The 22,444-nt window shown below is 42.0% G+C and overlaps 1 protein-coding gene across 2 annotated transcripts in view; it reads right to left on the bottom strand.

Annotated features, from left to right (window-relative positions):
- The window catches only part of LOC109874772 (myomegalin), a 109,421-nt gene extending 94,074 nt beyond the window's left edge, over positions 1–15,347 (bottom strand). For both annotated transcript variants that reach the window (XM_031810365.1, XM_031810366.1), the window contains exons 1-4: positions 15,094–15,347; positions 10,843–10,895; positions 10,067–10,134; positions 3,190–3,300 (exon numbers count right to left, since the gene is read on the bottom strand). In XM_031810365.1, the coding sequence (XP_031666225.1) occupies positions 3,190–3,300; positions 10,067–10,134; positions 10,843–10,895; positions 15,094–15,140 (279 nt within the window). In that variant the 5' untranslated portion in view covers positions 15,141–15,347. The remainder of the gene's footprint in view (positions 1–3,189; positions 3,301–10,066; positions 10,135–10,842; positions 10,896–15,093) is intronic.
- Positions 15,348–22,444: the final 7,097 nt, after the last annotated feature.

Raw genomic sequence — 22,444 nt, 5'->3', positions numbered from 1 at the left:
CCTAAATGACATCATAACCACCATCGATACCATTCATTACTGTGCAGGAGTATTCATCGACCTGGCCAAGGCTTTCGACTCTGTCAATCACCACATTCTTATTGCCAAACTCGACATGCTTGGTTTCTCAAATGATTGCCTCGCTTAGTTCACCAACTACTTCTCTGATAGAGTTCAGTGTGTCAAAACGGGGGGCCTGTTGTCCGGACCTCTGGCAGTCTTTATGGGGGAGCCACAGGGTTCAATTCTCAGGACGACTCTCTTGTCTGTATACATCAATGATGTCGCTCTTGCTGCTGGTGATTTTCTGATTCACCTCTATGCAGACGACACCATTCTGTATACTTCTGGCCCCTCTTTGGACACTGTGTTTACTAACCTCCAGTCGAGCTTCAATGCCATACAACTCTCCTTCCACGGTCTCCAACTGCTCTTAAATGCATGTAAAACTCAATGCATGCTTTTCAATCAATCACTGCCCGCACCTGCCCGCCCGTCCAGCATCAAGACAATATATATTGTCATGGCTCCCGAGTGGCGCGCAATGGGATTGCCTTGCAGTTCTCCAGCTGTATCCACTGAAAGCGCACGAGGTTCAAGGCACGAGGGCAGGGGGCACAGGATGGGCCGCAGAGCCGCGCACTTAAGACAGACCTAGCCCATGGGGGAGGGTGGTGAAACCCCACCCCGCCACAGTGAGTAGCACATAGCAACACTTTAAGGGGCATTGCACTAAAATTGGCGTTGACTAGGGAAACGTTTCCTCTGTTCTTAGTGCCAGTCTGCACGTTCAAACTAAAACAATGTAACTAATAATTTTCATATTTTTTCGTTAATAAAATAATTATAATAATACTCTTTCAAATGTTTATTTAGTTATGGATCCATATCGAATTACTATGGGATTAAATATCACTGAATTGCAGAAATATCGGAACAAAGTTGTCTAATGAAGGTAAACAAATGTTTGCTTACTAGAAAATACTCTTTCAAACACACACGGTCACGTTGTACAGCGCCATTATGGCTATTAGCAGGTAGCTGGACAATAGACTTGCCTGGAAGGAGGGTAGGGGGAGAGTTCTATCATCAAATGTATATCTAAGTTAGGTTGGCTGTATCACAACTGGCCGTGATTGGTTGCGATTTCAGTTTAATCCACCAGAAAAGACAAAACAAATAATACCACAAAAAGTATGATTATGTATCACATCTGACTGTGATTGGGAGTCTCATAGGGTGGTACACAATTGGCCCAGCGTTTCTCTCCCTCTAAAAACATAAATAAATGTTTTGGCCTTTACAAATATTATTTTGGCCTTTATTCAGATTACAATCGTTCATTTTGCTTCTCAGAGATGCCCTATGGTGGTCAAATTAGCACTAACTAGCATTAATGGTACTAGTAGTTCACACTTAAATAATGTGCCATAGAATTCTGCGGCACCATGCAAGCTGTGCTGCAGTACGCTGCAACTTTTAAAGGACAAACCACTGTACCATAGGCCTAGTTGAAGTCCCATCTTGTGACTGTCCAATTTGTAGCGCCTCACAATCATCACACTGCTATCATCCTCTTTTACCACTTCACCAAATCTTTTACAAACATTACTTTTCTGGCCCTCCCTTCTCTTTATTTTCAACCCTCCATTTCGCAGCTTTTCTTTTATTGAATTGAACTTCAACAATGTCGTTTTTGCCTCCGTGGATTTACGTTAACTTTTCCTATCCGTTCCCAAAAGCATGTGGTGAGTAGCGTGTAGGCAGGCTATTGTGCGCTCATACAGTTACACCCTAAAGTTTAGGCTTATGCACTAATGCCATATGGCCTAATATAATGTGCGTGTGCCTGTGCCTATGTCTCTTCACAGTCCCACTGTTCCATAAGGTGTATTTTTATCTGTTTTTTAAATCTAATTCTACTGCTGCTTCAGTTACCTGATGTGGAATAGAGTTCTATGTAGTCATGGCTCTATGTAGTACTGTGGAATAGAGTTCTATGTAGTCATGGCTCTATGTAGTACTGTGCGCCTCCCATAATCTGTTCTGGACTTGGGGACTGTGAAGAGACCTCTGGTGGCATGTCTTGTGGGGTATGCATGGGTGTCTGAGCTGTGTGCTAGTAGTTTAAACAGACATTCGGTGCATTCAACATGTCAATTCTTCTCACAAATACAAGTAGTGATAAAGTAAATCTCTTCTCTACTTTCAGCCAGGAGAGATTGACATGCATTTTATTAATGATATCTCTCTTTGTACATTTAAGTTGTCAAACGAGCGCTACATTCTACCCATAGACACCAGACAGAACACACAACCACACCAGAGGAACCCCAGCAGAGGAACCACACCAGAGGAACCCCAGCAGAGTAGATAGTGTCTAAAATGCCCATTATATGGCTCCCTGTAGCAGGATCATAGCTAGAAGATAAAGCTTTTGTCAAATGAATGTCCTTTTTTTGTGCATTTTAGCTAACCCTGACCCTTTTCCAAACCTTAACCCAATACTCCTAACCTGCTACGTTAATTATCCTAACCTGCTGCATAAGTTCTCCTAACCTGCTATGAAAAGTCAAATCTGATGTTAATTTGACAAAAGCTGGATCCCTTCTAGCCATGAACCTGTAGCAGGGACCACTGTAGGACAATGACAGCATAGAGAAATAATGTGTACCATCTCCTCAGAGGGACACACATAGAACATTGTATCAGCTCATCTCATCCTCCCTTCACCTAGAGTTGGGCTCAATTCCATTTCAATTCCTCAGTCAGTTGAATTGATTCTTATACAATAACACAACTATTACTACTAGAAAGTACCCTCTGTAACCTGGTAGTTAACATAGATGACAACAGACTAACCTGACTGCATGGCATGTGCTTAGTGAGTTGAACATCTACGGCTCTGTTCAATGCCTGAACTGACTGGAACACAGAAAGGATTGACCCTACCGCTGCTTTTAACATAATGGACAAAACCCTTCATCTTCCATCACTTCATCCACCTCTCCTTTCCCAACATTTGACATGCATGCAGACACACACACACACACAAACACACACACACACACACACACACACACACACACACACACACACACACACACACACACACACACACACACACACACACACACACACACACACACACACACACACACACACACACACACACACACACACACTCACCGTGCGGTAGACATGATCACTGGTGTCCTCGTACTTCTGCAGGATCCTCTCCTCCAGGAAGTAGATGCGGAGCTTGAGGCTGAAGTTCTCCTTCTTCAGGTCATTGAGATGCTGCGACAGAGTACGGTAACCGTTAGACATGTCACTTTAAAACCAACGGCAACCCGCAGACATGTCCCTTATAAGTCAGAGAATACGGTAACCATTTGACATGGCCGTGTTATTGGGAAAATACGGTAACCGTTAAAAAATACGGTAGCCGTTTGACATGTCCATGATATAGATCAGAAAATCCGGTAACCTTTAGACATGTTATGTCCTCTTCCCGGTGGACATAATATATCGGTCCTCGGTGTCACAACGCAAAAACAAGTAAAAGATGAAAACAATAAAAGTGACTTCCTAAGCTCTAGGAAGCCATGGAGAATCTACACACACACACACTAACACTAAAACACCCACACACACAGGAGGAGTGTGTTGGGCCGTTTAGCGGTGCAGCCCGGGTGGTCAGAGCTGTGGCCATGCTGGCTCCATGGTGTGTTCTGGAGCCAAGGAGGCCGAACACAGGAGCTTATTTTACTGAAACAGACATGCCTGGAATCTCAGGCAGCATGGAGGGGGGGGGGGGGGGGGGGGGGGGAGAAGCTCCATGGGTAAGCACGCACTTGACATGTAAGAAGATCCAGTGGAGGCTGCTGAGGGGAGGACGACTAATAATAATGGCTGGAATGGAGTGAACGGAATGGAAACCGTGTTTTTGATGTATTTGATACCATTCCACAGCTTCCGCTCCAGCCATTACCACAAACCCATTAAGCTGCCACCGACCCCCCCCCCCCCCCCCATAATATGACATTTGAAACGTTTTTATTCTTTTGCAACTTCTGTGAGTACAATGTTTACTTTTTATTGTTTATTTCACTTTTCTTTATTGTCTACTTCACTTGCTTTGGCAATGTTAACATATGTTTCCCATGACAATAAAGCCCTTGAATTGAATTGTAAGAGGTAAATAGAAAGAGGTGCTAGGGTCGGGAAGGTCTGAATGGTCGTACATATCCTCTCTCTGTCCCATCTCCTTACTCTGTGTTAAAAGCACACCTGAACGACCAGCTGAAACTCTGAACTCTGACAACAGACAGTAGGTGCTTATTCTGTAATGTGTCAGCCAACATAAACATAATACAGTACTCTGTCTATTCCTCAGTCTGTCTGTCACAGGTACTTTGTATATAAGGGCTGCATCCTAAATTAAAATCTATTCAAATGTGCCTTTTGCTCAGATCTGCAATTGAGATCAACAGACAGTATGATACGCAATGGTCTGTGTTACCCACAGATTTCAATTCGACGAATGGGCATAATGAATCATCTGAGAGGTAGAGACAGAGACTGTAATAGGAGGCATGGCTCTGTGCCAGTGAGGCTATTTATAGGGAGCCAATCTCACAGTGACTGTCCCTCGGAGGCAGAGAATGGGGGTGGAGAGGGGAGAGAACAGGTATGTTATAGGGATGTACTGTGTATGCCCTGAAAACCACCCCTAAGTGGTTAACCGCGGCAGGTAGCCTAGTGGTTAGAGTGTTAAGCCAGTAACTGAAAGGCTGCTGGTTCGAATACCCAAGGTGAAAAATCTCTTGATGTGTCCTTGAGCAAGACACTTAATCCTAATTTGCTCCAGGGGTGCCGTACTACTACGGCTGACCCTGTAAAACAAGGGCGTCAAACTCATTCAATGGAGGGCCTAGTGTCTGCAGGTTCTTGGTTTTTCCCTTCAATTAAGCCCTAGACAACCAGGAGTGGGGAGTTCCTGACTAATTAGTGACCTTAATTCATCGATCAAGTACAAGGGACGAACGAAAACCCACACCTATCCTGTGTTTGATAAAACCCCGCCTGAAGACACCAGATAGGTGGCAGTAATATGGTGATGTCCTCTACACAATAAATTATTATATGTAGCTTAGCACAGAAAAGCGTACATACTTTAAAGACTATTCTGGTATCTAAGATTGTTCTGGCAATTCTCACATAGAAACTTCATTGTAGGAAGGATGTTTGACATGCTTTTTACATTTGTGTCACAAACCAAAAGGGTACTTTTTTTATGTGGAATAAATTACTGTGAAAATATTTTAAAATGTCAGAGTCTAGGCATACATGTTGCCTGTATCTTGTATGGTTCACATATCATAGGGTCTTACAGAAGGCATGTACTGTACAGGTCTAAAAATATCTCCACTTTCATCATGATTTTCTCTATCTAAATGGATTCAATTGTTTTTTCCCCTCATCAATCTACACACAATACCCCATAATGAGAAAGCAAAAACAGGTTTTTATACATTTTTGCAAATGTATAAAAAAATGTAAGACTGAAATATCGCTGCACAGCTATTTTCAGGTATCTCCAGAGATGTTCGATCGGGTTCAAGTCCGGGGTCTGGCTGGGCCACTCAAGGACATTCAAAGACTTGTCCCGAAGCCACTCCTGCGTTGTCTTGGCTGTGTGCTTAGGGTTGTTGTCCTGTTGGAAGGTGAACCTTCACATCAGTCTAAGGTCCGGAGCACTCTGGAGAAAGTTTTCATCAAGGATCTCTCTGTACTTTGCTCCGTTTATCTTTCCCTCGATCCTGACTAGTCTCCCAGTCCCTGCCGCTGAAAAACATTCCCACAGCATGATGCTGCCACCACCATGCTTCACTGTAGGGATGGTGCCAGGTTTCCTCCAGACATGACGCTTGGCTCTCAGGCCAAAGAGTTCAATCTTGGTTTCATCGGACTAGATAATCTTGTTTCTCATGGTCTGAGAGTTCTTTAAGTGCCTTTTGGCAAACTCCAAGATGGGTATCATGTGCCATTTACTGAGGAGTGGCTTCCGTCTGGCTAGTCTACCTTCTGGAAAGTTCTCCCATCTCCAGAGAGGAACTCTGTCAGAGTGTCTCTGACAAAGTGACCATCGGGTTCTTGCTCAACTCACTGACTAAGGCCCTTTCCCCCGATTGCTCAGTTTGGCCGTGCTGCCAGCTCTAGGAAGAGTCTTGGTGGTTCCAAACTTCTTCCATTTGAGAATGATGGAGGCCACTGTGTTCTTGGGACCTTCAATTCAGCAGTAATGTTTTGTTCCACTTCCCCAGATCTGTGCCTCTACACAATCCTGTCTTGGAGTTCTACGGACAATTCCATCGATCTCATGGCTTGGTTTTTGCTCTGACATGCACTGTCAACAGTGGAACCTTATATAGACAGGTGTGTGCCTTTCCACATCATGTCCAATCAATTGAATTTAACACAGGTGGACTCCAATCGAGTTGTAGAAACATCTCAAGGATAACCTAGGGAAGCAGAATGCACCTGAGTCTTATAGAAAAGGGTCTGAAAACTTATGTCCATGTTTTTTTTTTAAATATATTTGTAATAAGTTCTGAAAGCCTGTTTTCGCTTTGTCATTATGGGGTATTGTGTGTAGATTGAGTAGAGAAAAAATGTAGTAACAAAAGGTGGAAAAAGTGAAGGGATCTGAATATTTTCCGAATGCACAGTACATCTGTTCTGTGGACATACATCTGTAATAACATTACGAACCTTGTCACATACTAACATCATCTCAATATAATGCAATTGAATTTATGTGGTGGTGGGGGTGTCAATGAAATTGCACGTATTTTGGGGGTATGCCTATACAGACTGACTAGCTGGATGTTTTGCTACAGACTGACTCCCAGATAAACTGACTGGGCAGCTATGACATCATCATTAGTGGACCTCGTCCCTCCGCAGATTCAGTGACTGTGTCCATTAATATCTAGAGTTACAAAACACTTCCTAAATAATTCACCACAGAGACACGGGCCAGGCACCAAGCTTATTTAACAGCCACGTAGCACCAGGATGACATCATCACGGCTGCCCGTTTAAAAACAACAACACACGTGGCGGGTGGCACAACAGCCACCAGGGCATGCCCTCACCCTCACACACAATCACTTCCTCTCACACGTCCTCTGACAGTAGTAAGTAGTAAGCTATTCTGATCTGGAATGTGTTTGAACCATGGAATGTTTATAAAGTGTTTTTGAGGGTGCTGAGAATGATTAGAGAATGAGAGAGTTGGGGAGGAAGAGAGGAGGAGAGGAGGATTGATGTGTGAATGAAGTGAGTGACAGAGTGGTGGGGTTTGGAATAGGAGGCGACGCTAAAGAGATGGAGAATGGAAAGAAAGAAAGAAGTATGTGTTGTAGAAAAACAGGTGTTCATATCACATGGTGTGGAGTCAAACAAAAAGGTTTATTTTTGAAATATACAGTATATATGTATATGTGTGTTTGTGTTTGGCATGAATTCAGGGCCCAGAAATCATCCACTTTGTGACTTTGAGAGAGATTATAAGACTGTTTCCCTGGAGCAGGTGCTTTAGACAGGAATCTGCTAAACAAAGACTTTCCAATATTCCACATGCCACATCCACATGATCTGAATGGCCAACCTGATCATTAGGATTCAGAGTTGTTCCTGGTCACTAGGGTTCAGAGTTGTTCCTGGTCACTAGGGTTCAGAGTTGTTCCTGGTCACTAGGGTTCAGAGTTGTTCCTGGTCACTAGGGCTCAGAGTTTTCTCTGGTCACATGGTTAGGAAGTGCACAGGGTCTTCTTAGTTATAGGTCATGGGAATTCAACCCTTTCCCTACGAGATCTGTTCTACCTGATAATTAATTACACCCACCTGGTGTCTCAGGTCTAAATCAGTCCCGGATTAGAGGGGAACAATGAAAACAAGCAGTGAAACTGTCTTCCAGGTCCAGAGTTGATTTGGAGGTTTACAGGTTTGATCCAGATTTCTGTTGTATAGAATGTTATTTTAGCAGACTGAATCATTATTTACTGTAACGTCCAGGCTGAATCCTTTACTTTAACATCCAGACTGAATCATTTCAAATAATGTCCAAGCTGTATCATTTGCTGTAACATCCAGACTGAATCCTTTACTATAATATTCAGGCTGAATAATTTACTGTAACATCCAGACTGAATCATTTACTGTAACATCCAGACTGAATCATTTACTGTAACATCCAGACTGAATCATTTACTGTAACATCCAGACTGAATCATTTACTGTAAAATCCAGGCTGAATAATTTACTGTAACATCCAGACTGAATCATTTACTGTAACATCCAGACTGAATCATTTACTGTAACATCCAGACTGAATTATTTACTGTAACATCCAGACTGAATCATTTACTGTAACATCCAGGCTGAATAATTTACTGTAACATCCAGACTGAATAATGTACTGTAACATCCAGACTGAATGATTTACTGTAACATCCAGACTTAATGATTTACTGTAACATCCAGGCTGAATAATTTACTGTAACATCCAGACTGAATAATTTACTGTAACATCCAGACTGAATCATTTACTGTAACATCCAGACTGAATCATTTACTGTAACATCCAGACTGAATCATTTACTGTAAGATCCATGCTGAATAATTTTCTGTAACATCCAGACTGAATCATTTACTGTAACATCCAGACGGAATCATTTACTGTAACATCCAGACTGAATAACTTACTGTAACATCCAGGCTGAATCATTTACTGTAACATCCAGACTGAATAATTTACTGTAACATCCAGACTGAATAATTTACTGTAACATCCAGGCAGAATAATTTACTGTAACATCCAGGCTGAATAATTTACTGTAACATCCAGACTGAATAATTTACTGTAACATCCAGACTGAATCATTTACTGTAACATCCAGGCTGAATAATTTACTTTAACATCCAGAATGAATAATTTACTGTAACATCCAGGCTGAATCATTTACTGTAACATCCAGGCTGAATCATTTACTGTAACATCCAGACTGAATCATTTACTGTAACATCCAGACTGAATCATTTACTGTAACATCCAGACTGAATCATTTACTGTAACATCCAGACTGAATCATTTACTGTAAGATGCAGGCTTTATCATCCCTCACAGACTGGTCGTCAGTCTGCTTCATTACAGTACATTATGAACCCACACGATGGCGACAATGAGTTAATATAATGAGGCTACAAAGATTGGATCATTAAATTAGACTAACATCCAGGCTGAATCATTTACTGTAACATCCAGACTGAATAATTTACTGTAACATCCAGGCAGAATAATTTACTGTAACATCCAGGCTGAATCATTTACTGTAACATCCAGACTGAATAATTTACTGTAACATCCAGACTGAATCATTTACTGTAACATCCAGACTGAATCATTTACTGTAACATCCAGACTGAATCATTTACTGTAACATCCAGACTGAATCATTTACTGTAAGATGCAGGCTTTATCATCCCTCACAGACTGGTCGTCAGTCTGCTTCATTACAGTACATTATGAACCCACACGATGGCGACAATGAGTTAATATAATGAGGCTACAAAGATTGGATCATTAAATTAGACTAACATCCAGGCTGAATCATTTACTGTAACATCCAGACTGAATAATTTACTGTAACATCCAGACTGAATAATTTACTGTAACATCCAGGCAGAATAATTTACTGTAACATCCAGGCTGAATAATTTACTGTAACATCCAGACTGAATAATTTACTGTAACATCCAGACTGAATCATTTACTGTAACATCCAGACTGAATCATTTACTGTAACATCCAGACTGAATCATTTACTGTAACATCCAGACTGAATCATTTACTGTAAGATGCAGGCTTTATCATCCCTCACAGACTGGTCTTCAGTCTGCTTCATTACAGTACATTATGAACCCACACGATGGCGACAATGAGTTAATATAATGAGGCTACAAAGATTGGATCATTAAATTAGAGAGGAGAGCTCACCTGTTCAAACTCTCTCAGAGTGTGAGGTTGGAGAGAAGGTGAGTTTTCAGTTTCATCACTACATACATCTGAAGGGAGAGAACATACGAATCTTGTAAACTTTTTACGTTAATAATTACATAGTGACATAAAGTCTTATTACAGTGCAGTGTGATGGCCCTGAATGAATTCTGAACCGTCTCAGTATGTCAATTCAATTCAATTCAAGGGCTTTATTGGCATGGGAAACATATGTTAACATTGTCAAAGCAAGTGAAGTAGATAATAAACAAAGTGAAACATTACACTAACAGAAGTTCCAAAAGAATAAAGACATTTGAAATGTCATATTATGTTTCCTCCCAACACTGCCCTGCCATTTTATATTCCATGAAGTAGCCGGTGAGCAATTTGGTGACGGTGGTGCGAGTGAGGAAGTTACAAACCCTCAGATGTAAAGCTCCATTTGCTTTGTTTTGTTGTATGAAGTGTGCATCACTTACTCACTACTTTACCCTGCAATGGAGTCAAAGCTTTTGGACAATCAGGAAGTCAAAGCTTTTGGACAATCAGGAAGTCAAAGCTTTTGGACTATTAGGGAGTCAAAGCTTTTGGACAATCAGGAAGTCAAAGCTTTTGGACTATTAGGGAGTCAAAGCTTTTGGACTATTAGGGAGTCAAAGCTTTTGGACAATCAGGAAGTCAAAGCTTTTGGACAATCAGGAAGTCAAAGCTTTTGGACAATCAGGATGTCAAAGCTTTTGGACTATTAGGAAGTCCAAATAAAATGGCCTTACCTGTCATGTGACCTGTGCTCCTGGCTGAGGACTCCTCTTTCACAGCACTGTCCCTAAAACCCAAAGAGGGACACGGTAAGTATGTACACACACACACACACACACACACACACACACACACACACAGAAAGATATTTGAGTCTCTCTGTGGTCAATATTGCCTTACAGATATAGCGGGACCATTTTGGGCATCACACTGTACCTGATACATTCTCAAATGAAACATAGGAATAGCCACAGGCACAAAAGGTCCCTGTTTATTTTAGCAGTACCCCATTAACACCTCTATGGGAGAGGGGGAGATATTCAGGGTGAGGAAGGGTAAAGGAAGATAGAGGTCAGGGCGGCAGCCACATGGGGTTAGAGTTGAACCCAATCATGAGATTTCACAACTCTCTGCTACATCCAGCTACTCCCCCCAAACTAACATCACACAGCTGCTGCTTTTCAGTGTTACACCCCCCTTTATTTAACCTTTATTTAACCAGGCAAGTCAGTTAAGAACACGTTCTTATTTACAATGACTGCCTACCCCGGCCAAACCCAGACGACGCTGGGCCAATTGTGCGCCTCCCTATGGGAATCCCAATCACAGCCAGTTGTGATACAGCCTGGAATCGAACCAGGGTCTGTAGTGACACCTCTAGCACCGAGATGCAGTGCCTCAGAACGCTGTGCTACACGGGAGCAGAAAACTATAACAATGCACAAAAAAAAAGTTTGACAGACCCACTGTGCTAAAAATGGACCAGCCCATCTGCCATTTGCCCAAAATGCCAGGTGGCCAGACCACCCCTACACACACGCGCGCGCACGCACGCACACACACACACACACACACACACACACACACACACACACACACACACACACACACACACACACACACACACACACACAAACCCAGTGGGGGGTGATATCTGTGTCTGTAAACCTCAATAAAGATAAGAGTCTGAACTAATTAAAGACAAAAGACACACACACACACACACACAGAACCCCCACTGGGTTTCTGATAAAGCTGCTAACTTCTAAATGAGGGATAGCCTTCCGTATTACCTAAAGCCAAGAGGGACTCTCCCTCACGGAGGAGGGTGAGTCTACAAAACCAGCTTTGTAGCAGTAGACTAGTATTTCTGCAAATAATACCGTAACATTGCATTGTTGACTTACCTAACAGGCAGTACAATATCAAGTTGACTAAAGTAGAAATAACTTCCACACATGCCACAGTTCTACGATTACATAGGCCTCCATCAGTTGCTGGTTCAGAAAATAACCTTGTTGTGTTTGGACAGCTGAGCTGCTGATTGCAGACTGGTGAGATGGTAGTCCACTGGCCCTACTGGTGGGACATAAACAAAACAGTGTGGCCCTTTTCAGACCCAGGAACAGTCCTAGCATTTCAGGGGCCCTAAGCAAGTTTGTTTGGGGGCCCTCACACCTTGAGGGTAAATTATTTTAGTTGACGGTGGAGGGAAATGTTTTTGTTTTAAAGTGAATTTCCTGCAATTCTACACGTTTTGCCATGGGGAGTAGAGAACATATTGCAGTTTTACAGCAAACTTTCTGCAATTCTACACATTATGCCATGGGGAGTAGAGAACATATTGCAGTTTTACAGCAAACTTTCTGCAATTCTACACATTATGCCATGGGGAGTAGAGAACATATTGCAGTTTTACAGCAAACTTTCTGCAATTCTACACATTTTGCCATGGGGAGTAGAGAACATATTGCAGTTTTACAGCAAACTTTCTGCAATTCTACACATTATGCCATGGGGAGTAGAGAACATATTGCAGTTTTACAGCACACTTTCTGCAATTCTACACATTATGCCATGGGGAGTAGAGAACATATTGCAGTTTTACAGCAAACTTTCTGCAATTCTACACATTATGCCATGGGGTGGAGACAACATATTGCAGTTTTAAAGCAAACTTTCTGCAATTCTACACATTATGCCATGGGGAGTAGAGAACATATTGCAGTTTTACAGCAAACTTTATGCAATTCTACACATTTTGCCATGGGGAGTAGAGAACATATTGCAGTTTTAAAGCAAACTTTCTGCAATTCTACACATTATGCCATGGGGTGGAGAGAACATATTGCAGTTTTAAAGCAAACTTTCTGCAATTCTACACATTATGCCATGGGGAGTAGAGAACATATTGCAGTTTTAAAGCAAACTTTCTGCAATTCTACACATTATGCCATAGGGAGAAGTGAACAAATTGCAGTTTTAAAGCAAATTTTCTGCAATTCTACACATTATGTCATGGGGAGTAGAGAGCATATTGCAGTTTTAAAGCTAATTTCCTGCAATTACCAATTTTGCCAAGACTTATGCCATGTTAATGATATCTGAGTGAGAGTGACTACCTAAATCAACGGGGGCCCCCTGGAGGTCATGGTCCCTGCACACATGCCATTCGTGCCCGGTCGGTATTTGTCCATGATTAATACAAGTTTAGATAGCTGGCTAAACTAAGATTAATACAAGTTTAGATAGCTGGCTAAACTAAGATTAATACAAGTTTAGCTAGCTGGCTAAACTAATTTACCAATCTAAAAATGTTTAGTTGACATGGCTAATCAGTGATTGACATAACAAGAGAAAAAACTCCCATGCACAACCAAAAGCAGGTATATCTCTCTAGTCACCCCCAAAACCAATTCTTTCTTTGGCCGCCTCTCCTTCCAGTTCTCTGCTGCCAATGACTGGAACGAACTACAAAAATCTCTGAAACTGGAAACACTTATCTCCCTCACTAGCTTTAAGCACCAACTGTCAGAGCAGCTCACAAATTACTGCACCTGTACATAGCCCACCTATAATTTAGCCCAAACAACGACCTCTTTCCCAACTGTATTTAATTTTTATTTATTTATTTATTTTGCTCCTTTGCACCCCATTATTTTTTATTTCTACTTTGCACATTCTTCCATTGCAAAACTACCATTCCAGTATTTTACTTGCTATATTGTATTTACTTTGCCATCATGGCCTTTTTTGCCTTTACCTCCCTTCTCACCTCATTTGCTCACATTGTATATAGACTTGTTTATACTGCATTATTGACTGTATGTTTGTTTTTACTCCATGTGTAACTCTGTGTCGTTTTATCTGTCGAACTGCTTTGCTTTATCTTGGCCAGGTCGCAATTGTAAATGAGAACTTGTTCTCAACTTGCCTACCTGGTTAAATAAAGGTAAAATAAAAATAAATAAATAAATAAATAAAATTTCGAAATTGTATATTCTACTATTAGGAGGGGGGCCCTAAGTGACTACATGTGTGCTTATGCTTGGTGCCGGCCCTGCTCAGACCCAAATTACTGTTAGCATAGGGGTTACAAATTCTAAATTAATTTTAAATAATCAAACCGCCCACTTTGATTCTCCCATGACTCGCCAAATGAGGAACAACTGTGATGTTCAGGGCAGTGTGCATGTGCTCTAAATAACAGGACAATTAAGCTACGGTACATCACAGGAGCCATGCCACTGTTTCTTCCACACCTCCTTGAAGATAACATACGGGCCTAACTGGCTCAGCGGTTGCCACTGATTGTGTCTCTCTCGTCTTGTGAATTTATTGGGCTGCCAATCATCAAGAACCTCAGTTCCAAATGGGCAGAAACTATAAAAAGGATGCTGTAGTATGCAAATGTGACACATTGCGCACATCGGGTTGTCACGTGACTAGCAGGCCGTTCTAACCGCCCTATTGGTATAGCCATCTGTACAACAGCAAACCATGTATTGATAAGTAAATGTATGGAAACCGCCCAATCCTCTTTAGCTAACCAAATAAACCATAAGATGTAATTAATGAACTAATTGACATAGGCTATAGTTAGAGGACGCCGGAGTTTATGACATGGTGTTCTTATTTATACAAAAGACAATATCAATAGATATGTGCATCTTATAAGGATGCCAATATATAGGCCAGAAATTTTCGGTTTGTGAATTTTGAGGACATGGCGCAAATCAGCTGTCAACACCTAATAATTAGGCTGAGTATGTGTTAAGTGCAAGGCCTTAATTATATGTAAAGCGGACGCATCAATTATTGTGTAGAACACAATTCCAATTCGATTTCACCCTCAATAATCACTGCAATTGTGAAACCACCACCTCGAAAATTAAACCTTTATTCCAAAACCCAGCCATATTAGACTATTCAATCATTCCACTATTCAATCATTCAAGCCCGCATTCTAGAACAATGTCTTTTACCTTTCAGACGCGCCCCAGGTCTGTCCTGGCGATGAGGTCCAATCCATATATGCCGTCAGTTAAAGGGTCACCTTGCGTGGTAACCGTTTTTTTTATATCATCCTGCCAAGGCTGCCATCAGTCCATTTAAAGGTTCTGATATAAAGGGAAATTGTCGGTGGTCAGTTTCCCAATCATTACTGCGTTTGGAAGAGGTTGGACCTCGAGATGATGCGCGCCTTGAAATGTGCCACCGATGCGGTGGGGTATTGTCATACACACCGCCCTCAGCCCCTCCGCTCTCACACACCCTTCCTCCAGCTCAACTACAGTCGCACGGTTGCCTCGAATGTTTCTAAGGGTGATGTTTTAGATAGAATATCTAAATTCTGAATGATCAGAAAGCATATTTTTTTAATGGGTGAATACAGTCTACTATAAGGCCATATTTATGTGATTTTGCACTTTAGCCTAATTTCCAAAAAGGTTTAGACCAAATGTCTTACTTCAAAATTGAAACGTGAATGTAGCTCTGGTAAAATAGGATACAAAGATATGGGCATCTCAAACCGTCCAATATGTTTATTATGTCATTTACAGAAATGTGTATTGTGACAATTTTACTGTTTTGTTACTGAAATAATGTGAATGATGTCCGTGTGTAATACATAATAGCCAACATGCGTTACTGTGTGCATGAAATGATATTGAGGTACATAGTAATATGTATGGTCACATCCTACAGAATGTAATGCGTGTGGGTGTAGATGAGTTGTAATTTCCCTAAGAGGCACTAGATGCCCCTATAAGCTTTACAATGACTGTTTTACCTTCAACTTATTTTGGGCTACTGTATAGAGTATCACGGTATGAGTCATAATACCCATAAAACCTAGAGGTCAAACAGGGAAATGGCTACAATTGTTTTTCCACCATTTTATTATTCCTGTAAGGGGATTTTAGAAGCACATAAGGGCTGTGTTTCGTGTATTCTTACCCTGGGATGGTGCTTTGATAACCATGTCATTCTCTGTAATTCTCTTCTCTTTCTGACTGGGCTTGGAACTGTGACAATGGGATATGTAGTGATTTTGCCAACACAGACAGATATGTACACAGTCTTGTACCCTTAACCTTTTTTAAACTGACTATCGTATTTGTTGATTACATCAGACTTTATTAGTATAATGAGTAATCCAAGAATATCACAAGCTAATTGACATGAGAAAACTCGCGCCAATGACTATAACGGAGATCCCACTCCTCCTCCTCAACACTCTATTGTAACAATGACTATAATGGAGATCCCACTCCTCCTCCTCAACACTCTATTGTAACAATGACTATAACGGAGATCCCACTCCTCCTCCTCAACACTCTATTGTAACAATGACTATAACGGAGATCCCACTCCTCCTCCTCAACACTCTATTGTAACAATGACTATAACGGAGATCCCACTCCTCCTCCTCAACACTCTATTGTAACAATGACTATAACGGAGATCCCACTCCTCCTCCTCAACACTCTATTGTAACAATGACTATAACGGAGATCCCACTCCTCCTCCTCAGCACTCTATTGTAACAATGACTATAACGGAGATCCCACTCCTCCTCCTCAGCACTCTATTGTAACAATGACTATAACGGAAATCCCACTCCTCCTCCTCAACACTCTATTGTAACAATGACTATACCGGAGATCCCACTCCTCCTCCTCAGCACTCTATTGTAACAATGACTATACCGGAGATCCCACTCCTCCTCCTCAACACTCTATTGTAACAATGACTATAACGGAGATCCCACTCCTCCTCCTCAACACTCTATTGTAACAATGACTATAATGGAGATCCCACTCCTCCTCCTCAACACTCTATTGTAACAATGACTATAACGGAGATCCCACTCAACACTCTATTGTAACAATGACTATAACGGAGATCCCACTCAACACTCTATTGTAACAATGACTATAACGGAGATCCCACTCCTCCTCCTCAACACTCTATTGTAACTTTGATATACAGGGTTGGGGAGGAAGTTACATATAACTGACTTTAAAAATGTAAAAACTGTAACTGTGATCTCTTACTTTACCTGCAAAAAATATTGTAATCAGATTACAGATACTTTTGAAAAACTAGATGGTTACTTCTAGGATTAGGCTGCTTTTAAGTTCAGAAAGGATGTTTGCGGTGAAAAAACACGCAGGTTTAAATTTGTTCTGCCTGAGCAAGTCTGACCACAAGTCAGAGACCACTATGATGACACACCAAATGTGTTTGATGGATATCTGGAAAAGAGCAGTGATAGGCTTTTGTAGGTTATAGTCCAAGCGTTGTCTTCTCTCAGCATCCAAAGATTTTACATCCAATGTGACTAAACACTTGGAGGTAAATGACAGCAGTGGTGCAGCCTACAGACGATATGGTTATCATTAACATCTGCATAGCACAATGATTTAATCACACTGTTTCTCCCTCATTTAGCTTTTTGCGCCTTGCGGATGGATTGTGGTTGTTATGGATGGCTGTTCACAAATGTATATGTGTATTTTACCCCAATAATGGTTGAATTAAATAACTTTAAGCTGCCTAACGATCATTGTTTTTGCGACTAGTAGACAGCTAGGGCTGTGCTGCAATACAGTGCATTCGGAAAGTATTCAGACCCCTTCACTTTTTCCACATTTTGTTACATTACAGCCTTATTCTAAAATTGATTAAATACCCCATAATGACAAAGCACAAACAGGTTTTTAGAAATGTTTGCTAATTTGTTAAAACTAAAAAACATAAATATACAGACCCTTTGCTATGACCTTTGAAATTGAGCTCAGGTGCATCCTGTTTCCATTGATCATCCTTGAGATGTTTCTACAACTTGATTGGAGTCCACCTGTGGTAAATTCAATTGATTGGACATGATTTGGAAAGGCACACACCTGTCTACATAAGGTCCTACAGTTGACAGTGCATGTCAGAGCTAAAACCAAGCCATGAGGTTGAAGGAATTGTCCGTAGAGCTCCGAGACAGGATTGTGTCGAGGTACAGCTCTGGGGAAAGATAAAAAAAAAAAGATTGTCCCCAAGAACATAGTGGCCTTTATCATTCTTAAATGGAAATAGTTTGGAACCACTAAGACTCTTCCTAGAGCCGCCCAGCCATACTGAGCAATCGACGAGAGAAGGGCCTTAGTCAGGGAATTGACCAAGAACCCGATGGTCACTCTGACAGCGCTCCAGAATTCCTCTGTGGAGATGGGAGAACCTTCCAGAAGGACAACCACCTCTGCAGCTCCCCACCAATCAGGCCTTTAAGGTAGAGTGACACAGACATAAGCCACTCCTCAATAAGGCACATGACAGCCGGCTTGGAATTTGCCAAAATGCACCTAAAGATTCCTCAGACAATGAGAACCAACATTCTCTGGTCTGATGAAACCAAGATTGAACTCTTTGGCCTGAATGCCAAGAGTCACGTCTGGAGGAAACCAGGCACCGCTCATCACCTGGCCAATACCATCCCTACGGTGAAGCATGGTTGTTACACCCTGATCTGTTTCACCTGTCTTTGTGCTTGTCTCTACCCCCTTCCAGGTGTCACCCATCTTCCCATCTCCCCATCTTCCCATTCATACCTGTGTTCTCTGTTTGTCTGTTGCCAGTTCGTCTAATCTTGCCAGGTCTTACCAGCGTTCTTTCTCGCTTTCCTGTTTCTCTATTTCTGTTTCCTAGTTTTTCCCGGTTTTCACCATTCTGCCTGCCGTCCCGTACCTGCCTGACTCTGACCTGATCATGAACCTCTGCCTGCTCTCAACCTGCTCTCAAGCCTGCCCCGTGTTTCTAATAAATAATCTTAGAACTGTACTATCTGCCTACCGTGTCTACATCTGGGTCATATCCTGAGTCGTGATAATGGTGGTGGCAGAATCATGCTGTGGGGGTGTTCTCAGCAGCAGGGACTGGGATACTAGTCAGGATCAAGGGAAAGATGAATGGAGCATAGTACAGAGAGATCCTTAATGAAAACCTGCTCCAGAATGCTCAGGACCTCAGACTGGGGTGAAGGATCACCTTCCAACAGGACAGTGACCATAAGTACACAGCAAAGACAATGCAGGAGTGGCTTCAGGACAAGTCTCTGAATTGAGTAACCCAGCCAGAGCCCGGACTTGAAGCCGATCTAACATCTCTGGAGAGACCTGAAAATAGCTGTGCAGAGACGCTCCCCATCCAACCTGACAGAGCTTGAGAGGTTCTGCAGAGAAGAATGGGAGAAACACCCCTAATACAGGTGTGCCAAGCTTGTAGCGTCATACCCAAGAAGCCTCAAGGCTGTAATCGCTGCCAAAAAAGGTGCTTCAACAAAGTACTGAGTATTGGGTCTGAATACTTAAGTCAATGTGATATTTCAGTTTTTAATTGTTTATACATTTGCAAAAATGTCTAAAAACCTGTTTTTGCTTTTGCATTATGGGGTATTGTGAGTAGACTGATGAGGGGGGTAAACGATTTAATCAATTTTAGAATAAGGCTGTAACGTAACAAAATGTGAAAAAGTGAAAGGGTCTGAATACTTTCCAAATGCAATGTATGTAACTTTTTGGGGCAACCCGACCAAATTCACATAGAAATGTGTGTTATAGATCTTCCACTTTCATTGAAAACAAGTAAAAGAAGCGGTATATCTGTTCCATGTGCACTATCACTATGCTTCCTGTTCGTAGGTTTTGTTTTTGCATCTTTTACTTTGGGTTTTGTATACCAGTTTCAAACAGCTGAAAATACAATATTTTTGCTTTTCACAACGGTTTAGATGGTACAATGATTCTCTACACTATACATGCTTGTTTTGTCAACTGAAATTAAGCAAAATATTCACATTTTTGCTAACAGGAAATGGCGGAGCGATTTCTGCATAGTGTATCTTTAAAAATGTGCTCTAGCAACAGCTGCATAGTGTGGATCCTAGTCTATGGAAAAAAGTTAGACGGAGTTCCTGCCTTCTAAACTCCTCCATGGTATTGTGCTCCACATACTAAATTGAGTTTAAATTAAGAAGACCTCGAATGGGGCTTTTATTGCTCAATGTACTTTGTGCTGATAAAAATAAATCCCCTTAAACCACTCGAGTGTTGCTTTAGCAGTATGCTTAGGGTCATTGTCCTGCTGGAATCTTGGTGGGTGGCCCTCTCTTGGCACCATAACAAACCTGCCAAGAGAGGGCTACCCACCAAAATTCACAGACCAGGCAAGGAGGGCATCTATCAGAGAAGCAACAAAAAGACCAAAGATAACCCTGAAGGAGCTGCAATGCTCTACAGCAGAGATTGGAGTATCTGTCCATAGGACCACTTTAAGCTGTACACTCCTCAGAGCTGGGCTTTATGGAAGAGTGGCCAGAAAAAAAGCAATTTATTAAAGAAAAAAATAAGCAAACACATTTGGTGTTCGCCAAAAGGCATGTGGGAGACTCCCAAAACATATGGAAGAATCTACTCTGGTCAGATGAGACTAAAATTAAGCTTTTTGGCCATCAAGAAAAACACTATGTCTGGCGCAAACCCAACACCTCTCATCACCCCTAGAACACCATCCACAGTGAACACCACAGTGAAGCATGGTGGTGGCAGCATCATGCTGTGGGGATGAGTTTCAACCTGTTTCTGTCTTCCAGAGATTTAAGACTGGGACGGAGGTTCACCTTCCAGCAGGACAATGACCCTAAGCATACTGCTAAAGCTACACTCGAGTGGTTTAAGGGGAAACATTTAAATGTCTTGGGATGGCCTAGTCAAAGCCCAGACCTCAATCCAATTGAGAATCTGTGGTATGACTTAAAGATTGCTGTACACCAGCGCAACCCATCCAGCTTGAAGGAGCTGGAGCAGTTTTGCCTTGAAGAATGGGCAAAAATCGCAGTGGCTAGATGTGCCAAGCATACAGAGACATACCCCAAGAGACTTGCAGCTGTAATGGCTGCAAAAGGTTGCTCTATAAAGTATTGACTTTGGGGGGGTGAATAGTTATGCACGCTCAAGTTCAGTTTTTTTGTCTTATTTCTTGTTTGCTTCACAAAAAACTAAATTGCATCTTCAAAGTGGTAGGCATATTGTGTATATCAAATGACACAAACCCCCCAAAATCTATTTTAATTCCAGGTTATAAAGGCAAGATCGTAAAGATCGGACCAAGGAACCGCGTGAGTAGAGTTCCACATAATTTTAATAAATCGAAATTCACTGAACAAAACGAACAAACGAAACGTGAAGCTATACAACTAGTTCTGAAAGGCAACTAAACATAGACAAGATCCCACCAAACACAAAGGGGAAATGGCTGCTTTAATATGATCCCCAATCAGAGACAACAATAAACAGCTGTCTCTGATTGGGAACCATATCAGGCCAACATAGAAATACAAATTCACCTAGATGACCCACCCAAGTCACCATCACGCCCCAACCAACACAGATAAAAAACAGCTTACTATGGTCAGGGCGTGACAATAGGAAAAATGTCAAGGAGGGTGAATACTTTCGCAAGCCACTGTATCTGTGGTTCATCCTGGCAAATCGCAAAGGGGTTTTAGGCTATAAATATTGTTTGTTTATAAGCTGAGTCAAAAGGAAACGTGATAGTACTTTTTAGATGCTAAGAGACACAACTAAAACAAAGTTGAACACCTCTGTTCAAGGTCTTCTGCCTAAGCTTGTTCCCCCATGTTTACTCTGGTTCCTCTTTAGTATATACATTTCTAGGACCACTCCTGTGTGATTTCCACTTCTGTCTGGATTGAGGTGCTTTTCATTAAGGCCACACAGGTTCCGGTATGAGGTGGGCTTAGCTCATTAAGGTTACCATCAGAGATGACCCAGATGGCTGGGGCGCATTGGTTCCTCACCATGACCTGCAACTTTATGCTCTCTACCCTGCTCATTCCTCCAGCTTTGGCGTGGTGTCAGAAACCCAGTCAGCCATGAACCTATCCTTGGCCACAAAAAGGTTCACCTTCACCTCATCCGGCTGCTCCACAAACAGGATGTCTGGAGGGGGAGGGGGAGTGGGGGAGGGAGGGAGGGAGAAAGAGGGAGGGGAGTGAGAGCCACATGCCAGGTGTTAAAACATTGACAGGTGTTTCAGGTAAACACAGCGAGGTAAGAAGTGATTGGGGTTGCAGGTAAACACAGTGAGGTGGATCAGGGGAGGTGATGGGTGTTGCAGGTAAACACAGTGTGGTGGATCAGGGGAGGTGATGGGTGTTGCAGGTAAACACAGTGAGATGGATCAGGGGAGATGATGGGTGTCGCAGGTAAACACAGCGAGGTGGATCAGGGGAGGTGATGGGTGTTGCAAGTAAACACA

This window comes from Oncorhynchus kisutch, linkage group LG30 (assembly GCF_002021735.2).
Source record: "Oncorhynchus kisutch isolate 150728-3 linkage group LG30, Okis_V2, whole genome shotgun sequence".
In the NCBI taxonomy this organism is placed as follows: Eukaryota; Metazoa; Chordata; class Actinopteri; order Salmoniformes; family Salmonidae; genus Oncorhynchus; species Oncorhynchus kisutch.
The sequence above is the reverse complement of the archived record's forward strand: the minus strand, read 5'-3'. Positions and strand labels throughout refer to the sequence as shown.